Source organism: Pelophylax lessonae (genome assembly GCF_965119305.1).
Source record: "Pelophylax lessonae genome assembly, chromosome: 1".
Lineage (NCBI taxonomy): Eukaryota > Metazoa > Chordata > Amphibia > Anura > Ranidae > Pelophylax > Pelophylax lessonae.
This window is the reverse complement of record NC_138768.1, coordinates 168,673,019-168,683,314: the sequence shown is the minus strand read 5'-3', so window position 1 is coordinate 168,683,314 and position 10,296 is coordinate 168,673,019. Positions and strand designations below refer to the sequence as shown.

Here is a 10,296-nt window from a genome sequence, read left to right as displayed (position 1 = left end):
TGTTCCCCAAACAGGGGAACAGAGATTGTTCAGCCCGAACTGATGCTCTGGTCGAACCTTTCGCCCAACTCTAATGTGCATAAATACCCGCTGGTTAAGCAAGCATGCATTTTTGTATAATATGCTACTGCTTGCAAATATAGTACCCCAATAGCCCAGAGAGAGATTTCTAAGCTCCTTTTTTGTTAGTTCATGCACATTTAGGTCATTGTACCTTTTTTTTGCAAATTTTTCTGAGATTCCATTCACACTTGTGCATCTTCAAAATCTGTGCAATTTCCGACTTTGCAGTGCAACCGGATGGGACTTTGATGCGGCTTTGATGCAACTTTGGAAGAGTGCGACTTGTGCAGAAATTAAAAATTCATTATGTTTCTTTATTTTCTAATGAAGCCCAAAATTCAGAAGGATCGGAACTCGAATCGGTCCAAAATTGATCAACTAATTCAAATTCTGTGTGAAGAGAGCTGGTTGTTAAGGAGAGGGCCAGGAAGTAGGCCGCCACATCCAGTTTTCCCACTGACAGCTGAATGTAAAAATAAGAATGCCGGCGATTAAAAAAAAAAAAGAATGTCCCTCGAAGTTGATCCATTTTCAATCACACTGCCCACTGTACCACTGACCCGAAAAAAGAAAAAAAAAAAAAAAAACACCGAACCCCAATGATCGCTCCCACTAGCTGCCTGCTACGCGGTGTCACAGCTCTTAAATACCTAAAGGGCGGGGCCACCTAGTGACCTCACCATTTAAGAGCTGTCACACAGCGGAGCAGGCAGTTGGCGGGAGCGATCGTCGGGGCCAGAGTTTTTTTCCCCCTTTTTCAGGTCAACGTTGTGGCAGGCGGAGTGATTGTTCATCGTTCTACTTCAGGGGGACTTTTTATAATTTTTTCAATAAAGGACATTTTAAAAACTGGTGCCCTGTGTTTACTCAGTTTTTATACTTTTTTGGTGAATGGGTAGGGGTAGGGGTGGGCTGGGATCTGGGGGCTTGTTAAAGGGGGCTCCCAGATACCAATAAGCCCCCCACCCACAGACCCCCACAACCCCCGCCCAGAGTTGGGGGGAGGAGGCTCCCAATTAACATGTTCAGGGCATGCACCCCCCTTCATGTTGAGGGTATGTGGCCTGGCATGGTTCAGGAGGGGGTGCACTCGCTCATCCCCCCCTTTCCTGACCTGACGTGCTGCATGCTCGTATAAGGGTCTGGGATTTTGGGGGGACCCCATGCCGTTTTCTACATTTTTTTTTTCGACCGATTTAAGTTCCAATCAGTCTCAAAATTTGCAATTTGTTTGAAAATAAAAGAAACCTAATGAATTTTTCATTTCTGCACAAGTTGCACTCATCAAAAGTCGCACCAAATGTACATCTATATGATGCAGGTGCGACTTTCATGCGACTTTTGACTCAAAACTACTTTGAAGTTGCTGCGACTTGAAGTCGCACAGATATGAGTAGTACTCATAGGGAAACATGGGGTGCGACTTGTCATGGGGTCCAAAGTCGCACGGGAAGTCACAAATGGGGCTTTATTCTCAGATAAAATGTTGACATATTACATGAATGCCTTAGTACACCTTATCAGAACAGAATTATTCGTAGAAGGTTGATTCATATGGAGAGCTAAGGCTGCACCGTATGCATGGAACATCAGTTCGCTTTACTGGAAAGATTTAGGAATGGTGTTTTCTATGCATACATAAAATGCATTTCTGCTCTTCTTCATTTCCCATTTTATTAGTACAGGAATTATCGGTGTTAGTGATGTTACCATAGTGCAGGCTTGAAAAGTTACAGCTATAGAATTACAAATTCAACATGCAGAGAGCATACAGCTTTACAATAGCTTCAGATTAACGGAGTGACACAGATTCCATGGAAGTTGTACCCTGGAGTCGGACACTGTGAATGTGATCTTTGCTTTCTCTGTATAAATTAAAGTCAATAATTGATAGGTAGAAATGACCTGACTGTCTAATGAAGAAAACAACAATTCCTATTTTCTTGCAACAGAGAAACACTTGCCGTAACTTCTCTTTTTTCTGCTAAAAGTAAGTGATTGCAGATAACAGCACTATGTCACAAGTGCCCACAATTTACATACATACTTGTGACAAGAAGAACACAGCAAACAGGTACTGTGTTGTAGGCGTTGTCTTCCCAAGTCACCTGACTACCTCTTCTTCCTAGTCTGGAGCCAGAGAGGCGACATAAAGAGGAGGGAGAGGTGTGGTCCCTGACAGGTGGGTTTACCCTGAAGCTCAGCCAAGGTGGTGTTCCCACCTTCTTGTGACTCAACAGATGTCTAATATTAATGACAGAGATCATCTGGTCTTGCTTCACTTGCCAAGCATAAAGACATCTGAAACATGCACAGATAATCTGTCTGAAGGATTGCTACCTCTGCAGGGATCCTTTAAGGGATTGTCCAGAAGTCCTCATCACAGGCTGAAATCTCAGATTTACACCATGGAAGAAGGGATAGATAACCCAACGTTCACTACTGTAGATGAAGTGGCATTGCAGACTATTGATAACGACATTAAAAAGGTGATTCCAAGTTCTGGAGTGACAGAAAAGGAAATCCAAGATCCCATTGGCAGTGAAGAGTATGAAGAGGGGCCGTGCGGCTGGGGACGTTTCACGCCGAGCTTTCTGCAATGTTGTAATAATCCTAAGGGTTATTTAGTGATGTACAGCCTTCTAGCAGTCATGCAAGGTGAGCAGCATTCCTTTCTCCAATTCTTCCTGACACATTAACTGCAACTAAATCTAACCTGTTTGAATTCCTTTCTGTAGTGGGGAAAGCATGTCCCTTATATAATGGAAAGATACAAAAAGTGCTATCAATTTAGTCCCAAAGGACTACGTTTACCTTGTTATTGTAGTCATACTATAAACTATAATAAACCCATATACATGAATGATTTATGTGTTTATGTCGCAATAATGACTCTAAACAATCAGTCCAGTTCCCTGATTTGTTTTTAAATCTGGACTTTAAAAATTAAAGTTGAAAGCTGAAGATTGGTATGGGCAGCAAGAAATTTTATCCGCAAAATGGGGAATGGAGTCTCTAAAAAACTAGCTCTGGCCATCTCAGTAAAGGGTTTCAAAAAGAGCTGGATGCATTCCTAAATGCACAAAATATAACTGGATGCTGACAAGTATAGGTAATAACACCAGAGATTGTTGCTCCAGGGAATATCTGATTGCCTTGTGGTGGATCAGGACATTCCCATAGACACACTCCTAAACCTTGTGGACAGCCTTCCCAGAAGAGTTGGGGTTGGTATAGCTGCAAAGGGTGGGCCAACTCAATATTAAACCCCACATACGAAGACTGGGATGCCATTAAAGTTCATGTGCGTGTAAAGGCAGGAGTCCCAATACCTTTGGTACTATAGTGTATGTTTAAGTGAAGGTGTAAATCAGGCCTGTCCAACCTGCGGCCCGGAACCGCAGGCAATGCGGCCCACTGCCCCCTGACAATTTTTTTTTTTTTTGCTGGGGAGGAAGGAAGTTGAGTCAGGGGCACAGCCATGGCGGCTTCCAACTAAGTCTAGGAAGAGGCTGCCTCAGAGGGGATCATCCACTAGTTGTGTTAAATTAGTGCTGGGGGGGTGCAGCAGCTCGGGAAGGGCACAGTGCCGTTTTATTACTTATATACCTTAACTATAGTATATATATTTTTTTTTATGCGGCCCGAGAAAATTTCTGTACACTCAATGTGGCCCAGAGAAGCCAAAAGGTTGGACACCCATGGTGTAAATGAAGCATCCAGCTTCCCACTGCTTGTAAGTAGCGGCCCCCTGAGCTCATGTGAACTTAGCTATAGGACTGCCCCCTAGCGGCAACCTTCATGTTTGGAAAAACATGATGAATGCATCCTGATGCAGATGGGTCTCAGATCACCTCTTAAAGCGGAACTTTACCCAAAAAGGCAAGTTCCACTTTAAGGTCTCCTCCCCCGCTCCTTTTTATGAAATGCCACTTTGGCATTTGGTGATTTTGATGGGTACCCGCTCCCACTTCCACTTTGCCTGCCTAGGCGTCAGAGCGGAAATTCTCTCCCACCCCCCCCTCCTTCCCCGCAGTCTTTTGGGACATGCCACAGGTCCCAGAAGACTGCGGGACCATTCACAATGCACAGCGCAGCTCGTGCATGGGTGTTGGGCACCCGTCTGTGAAGCGGCAAGCTGTCACAGGGGGGTGCCCATGGTTAAGATGCCGGCGCCAGGTGAAAATGGCTGGAGCGAACACAGAGCTGGATCGTGGGACAGGTGAGTGCTTGTTTGTTAAAAGTCAGCAGCTACAGTTTCTGTAGCTGCTGATTTTTAATTTTTACACAGGTGACTGGAGCTCTTCTTTTAGCAGTAAATACACAAATACATGATTGTTTGCCCTTCCTGAGCTGACATGCAATAAACATAATGGAAAAAAATTAAATAAAAATGATTTGTATAAAAGCTGACAACGTTGCTGTTTGTGTGTGCAGGAAACAATGGTATAGTGCAATTATTGCACTGGGTGCTAATTTACACTGGAAAACATGCATTAACCACTTTACCACCGGAGGATTTTGCTGTCTTCCGTCCAGGCCACTTTTTGCGATTCGGCACTGTGCGACTTCAACTGACAATTGCGCGGTCGTGCGACGCCGTACCCAAACGAAATTTACGTCCTTTTTTTCCCACAAACAGAGCTTTCTTTTGGTGGTATTTGATCACCTGTGCGATTTTTACTTTTTGCGCTATAAACAAAAAAAGAGCGTTTATTTTGAAAAAATAACAATATTTTTAACATTTTTTTATATGAAATTCCCCCCAAAAAAGATGTAAAAATCAATTTTTTAAAAAATTTTTGGCCAATTTGTTTTCTGCTACCTATGTTTGGTAAAAAAAATCACAATAAGCGTATTTTGATTGGTTTGCGCAAAAGTTATTGCGTTTACTAACAAAGGGAAAGATTTCTGTCATTTTTGGTGTTTTTTTTTTTAACGCGTAATGGCGGCGATCTGCGATTTTTTTGTGGGACTGCGACATTGCGGCGGACAGATCGGACCCTTGACTGACATTTTTGACACTTTTGGGGTTACCAGTGACAATACTGCAGTAATCAGTGCTATATATATGCACTGTTACTGTAAAAATGACACTGGCAGGGAAGGGGTTAATTTTATTGGAGAGGGAGGGGTTAATGTATGCCTGGTGCTTACTGACGTGTAGGGGGGGAGGTGACTGAGTGAGTCATGGACAGATCGGATGTCCAGCTATGCTGAACAGTCCGATCTGTCACTCCCTGTCACTATGGAGATCCGCCCGCTGTGTTTACACACAGCGGGCGGATCTCCACACTAGATCCCCGGCGATCGGGGCAGAGCAGCGGCGATCGCCGCTGCTCCTCCCCTGGCCCGACTCCCGCTGTGAATGAAAACAGCGGGAGCGAGCCTCCGGCGGCGCGCAAGCGCCGCCCAGAAGGGGGAGTGTCTGACGACGTTAATACTACGTCGTCAGACGATAACGAACCACTTTGCCGCAGTACTATTACCGTACTCGGTCGGCAAGTGGTTAATCATAGTAACCATTTCGATTCTAAAATTGGCCACACAAACTTAGGTTGGCCATAGATAATTCATTTTTCGATCAAAAAAATGAACAGATCCCCAATCCACACAAGCGAGGTGGACGGAGGAATCCTCCCCTTTGTGTTATTGTATTCTGACAGCGAGGACTCCACCGTTTCTTTCACTGTAATTTTTGTAAGCCAGTTTACTGGCCTTTTAAATAAACTGTGCAAGATGCAACACACTAAGTACAATGTGAGGTATCCTATATTGGCCAATCAGAATTCAGTTTCATTTAGGATGGATCCTGATTGCTTGTTATGGTGCTGAACTTTGTATTTAGTGCTTTTCTTTGAACACATTTAAAACATTTTAGAAATGGGATAAAACTGTAAATGTGATGTGTATAAAAGTGTATCTATAGCCACATTTTTCTAGTTTTGGATAGGGTGGGAAAGGTTTTAAGCCCTGTCAAGATTTCTATTTGTTCATTGACCAAAAATTATGGCAAATCCAAGATTTCGGAGTTGTTACCAGAACTAGAGATGGCAGGAAATCATTAAACAGGAACTGCTCCTCTAAAAACTGTCTAAAATTCCTCTCACTTCTTGTTGCACCCTGAGTACAGGAAATGAACGGAATATACTTTAATACTTGTGCAGATGTACATATATGCTAAAAATGTATTGTAAATGTAAAACTGAGTGAGACTTTTAAAACAGCAAAAGATGATGTGGAGTATGTGTAGGGCAGAGGCATTGAATGGATGTACAGAAAATGAAATAAAAGTGAAAATTTTCTTTCAATAAATGTGTCTCTTTTAGACATTACAGTGCATAGATTGATGAGCACACCAGTATTTCTGATATTTAAAAGTCAGTAGTATTCTAGACAGTCATGTAACACCATTTGTAATACTTCCTGACCTAAAAATTGTGTAAGCCAGCCTTTCCTAACCTTAGAGCGCATTAGTGTAATCAGTAAGTTGCAGATGTAAAATAAATGAACAGTTCGAACATTTTTAACACATCTCACTCTATATAACAACCTTATTTTCAGTAATAATTATGAATAAATAATAGGAACATTATCCAAAAAACACAGACAGTGAAAACTGTAGTGTCCCTTTGCATTGGAGGTCAACGTGTAGGTGCCCCCTTATATTAATAGTCAATGAGCTAGGGTCCTTTTACATTGGTGGTCAGTGGGGTAAGATCCCCTTACAGTGGAGGCCAATGAAGAAGTGCCACCTTACATCGCTTGTCAGTGAGTTAGGGTTTCCTTACATTGGAGGTCAGTAGGTCAGGGTTTCCTTACATTGGAGGTCAGTAGGTCAGGGTTTCCTTATATTGGAGGTCAGTGAGTTAGGGTTTCCTTACATTGGAGGTCAGTGAGTTAGGGTTTCCTTACATTGGAGGTCAGTGGATAAGTGCCTCCTTACGTTGTTGTTAATTTTAGAAGTGTCTCCTTACATTGGTGGTCATACTGTCCAATGATAAAGTACTCTCTTTCACTAATGAGAAATGGTCCCTTACATTGTTGTCCAGTTATGGCAGGGGAGACCTGTATGTTGATGGTCTTTAATATAAGTGTTCCTTACACTGTTGATTAGTGAAAATAGTGTTCTTTCACATTTTATGTCATTGGGAGGAATGCCCCTTATACTGGTGCTCAGGGTAGTGCCCCCTTACATTGGTGGTCAGTGTGAAGAATACCCTATTACATTGATGGTCAGTGGTAAGAATACCCCTTACATTGGTGGTCAGTGTGAAGAATACCCTATTACATTGATGGTCAGTGGTAAGAATACCCCTTATATTGGTGGTCAGTGGTAAGAATACCCCTTACATTGTTGGTCAGTGTGAAGAATACCCTATTACATTGATGGTCAGTGGTAAGAATACCCCTTACATTGGTGATCAGTGGTAAGAATACCCCTTACATTGGTGATCAGTGGTAAGAATACCCCTTACATTGGTGATCAGTGGTAAGAATACCCCTTACATTGGTGGTCAGTGATAAGAATACCCTTTATATTGGTGGTCATTGTGAGAAATATCCTATTACATTGATGGTCAGTGGTAAGAATACTCCTTACATTGGTAATCAGTGATAAGAATACCCTTTATATTGGTGGTCATTGTGAGAAATATCCTATTACATTGATGGTCAGTGGTAAGAATACTCCTTACATTGGTAATCAGTGGTAAGAATACCCCTTACATTGGTGGTCAGTGTGAAGAATACCCTATTACATTGATGGTCAGTGTTAAGAATACCCTTTACATTGGTGGTCAGTGGAAAAAAATTCCCAGCAACCCTATACAGCCAGCTAAGAAGATTATCGGTATCAATAATTACGTACCTGTGAGATGAGAGGAGAGTTGGCTATTGGGCTTGCTTTTAAATGCCCAACAGTTAACCTCAGGTTCAAAATGCTGCTGCTAAAAAATGATGTTGGCACTAAGCCATGAACTGCAAAATACATTTTGGATTTTCATACATGTTAATGCTTATATGAGATTTTAGTGACTGCATTTACACCTGTTTTACACCTGTAAGGGAACTGACATGACTTCAAGTTAATGTACAGCACTTTACCAGTAATGTTATTTATATATTTCCTATTTATTTCAGGTACTTAAATAGCTCCATCAATTTACGCAGGGCTTTACATATGTATTATACAATCACATCAATCCCTGCCCTCAGGGAGCTTACAATCTAAGGTCCTTACAGCTGGGTACACACAGGCTGAAAATAAAATGGCCGGTTCGCCAACTTTCGGCCAGTGAGTACATCCCCCTGTCTGACAGAAGCCGATCTCATGACCGGTCTGTCAAACAAACATGCTGGAAAGCCAGCATCCGATCAGCGCTTGCAGCTATTGACTAATCACTGTGTTCTGGGGGAGGGGGTAGCCCAGGCCAGCCCCCCTGTCAGAACACAATAACTCAGTGGGAAGATCGCCGCACTAACATTGGATGTGTTAGTACAGTGATCTTTAAGTTTTTTTTTGTTCAGACTGCTTGGTTGAACGAAAATAATTCTCCTGTGTACCCAGCATAACTCAAATTCATACTTGGGGCCAATTTAGAGATGAGCCAATTAACCTACAGCATGTCTTTGTTTGGAGTGTGGTAGGAAACTGGAGTACCCGGAGGAAACCCACGCAGATACAGGGAGAACATGCAAACTCTGTGCAGATAGTGTCATGTTTGGGATTCAAACCAACGGCCCTAGTGCTGCCATATGGAAGTGCTAACTACATATTGTATGCTATTTTGGTTCTTATTTTAGGTCAAAACTGATTAATGTGGGAGTTAAACTATATGCCGCTTCTTTTCCCCACTTGTGTTTCCTTGTGGAATTTAAATGATATGAAAAGCCATTGCTGTACTTGAATGTATATGACCTCTACTCTTTGCATATTATATTTTCTTAGTAGCTGCATCCAGCTCATCCTTGATACATTACACTTTTTGAAGATGTCAGAACAGGGATTAGCAGATCTGAGCCTGGGGTAGTCTCTTGGTTAGAAGCGGTGAGTTCACTGTTAAATGAGACAACACTTACCTCTATGAAAGGAGTGCATGTAGATGGCCCCTTTCACAGGGGCTTTCCGATCAGGTCCATCTGACAGTTTTTCAGGCAGACTGGATCGGATGCTCCATTCACCTCTATGGAGCAGCGGATGTCAGTGGTGACATGTCCCCTGACACCCACTGCTATCTGATCCAATCCTGTCCATGAAATCCAGATGGATGGAAACCCTATTTTCCATCAGTCTGGAGGATCGGATCGGATGAGGCGGTCCGTTATCATCCGATCTCCCATAGAGGAGAGCAGGGATCTGACAGCTCCGTCTCTGCAAAGTAAGCGGAGAGGGAGCTGTCAGCACATGGTCCATATTTCCCAACTTTCTGAGATGGGAATGAAGGACACATATTCGCAAAATGATGTAGGCAAGGGGCACGCCCCCCCTCCCCCCCTTAAAAGAGAATTCTACGAAAAAAAAAAAAAAGATTGGTTAAACCCACAAGTGCTTTTTTACCACCCTTTATACTGGTTTTTGGAACTTACAAATGCAGCAATCTAGAAATTGAATAACAAGGTTTAGCACTGGGAAACACTTTTTAAAAGATAAAAAGTACATTTTATATACAACTGTATAGATCAGACCAAAATGAGGGATAAATGAGGAGGAAAGAGGGACAGAGGGACTTTGTTCCAAATCAGGGACAGTTCCTCAAATACGGGGTCAGTTGGGAGTTATGCATGGTCAGAATTCAAGATACAGGCCTCCAAGGAGGTATGGATCATGGCAGATTTTAGCCCAACTAGTCTAAATGCATTTTATCCTGCCAGAGACTCTGTCTCAGCTACTCTGCTAGTCTGCTTACAATCCAATATTTATGTCATATTAACCACTTAAGCCCCGGAAGATTTTACCCACTTCCTGACCAGGGGGTATTTTGCGATTCGGCACTGCGTGACTTTAACGGACAATTGCGCGGTCGTGCGACGCTGTACCTAAACGAATTTGACGTCCTTTTTTTCCCACAAACAGAGCTTTCTTTTGGTGGTATTTGATCACCTGTGCGATTTTTTGATCATGCGCTATAAACAAAAAAGGAGCGTCCATTTTGCAAAAATAACAATATTTTTCACATTTTTTTATATGAAATTCCCCAAAAAAAATGTAAAAATCAAAATGTTTTAACATTT

At 42.4% G+C, this 10,296-nt stretch overlaps 1 protein-coding gene across 1 annotated transcript in view; it reads left to right on the top strand.

The window, feature by feature from the left end:
* Positions 1-2,196: 2,196 nt before the first annotated feature.
* Positions 2,197-10,296, top strand: part of SLCO4C1 (solute carrier organic anion transporter family member 4C1) — a 96,580-nt gene continuing 88,480 nt past the window's right edge. Inside the window, exon 1 of the mRNA XM_082274053.1 lies at positions 2,197-2,721. Within this exon, the coding sequence (XP_082130179.1) occupies positions 2,304-2,721 (418 nt within the window). The 5' untranslated portion in view covers positions 2,197-2,303. The remainder of the gene's footprint in view (positions 2,722-10,296) is intronic.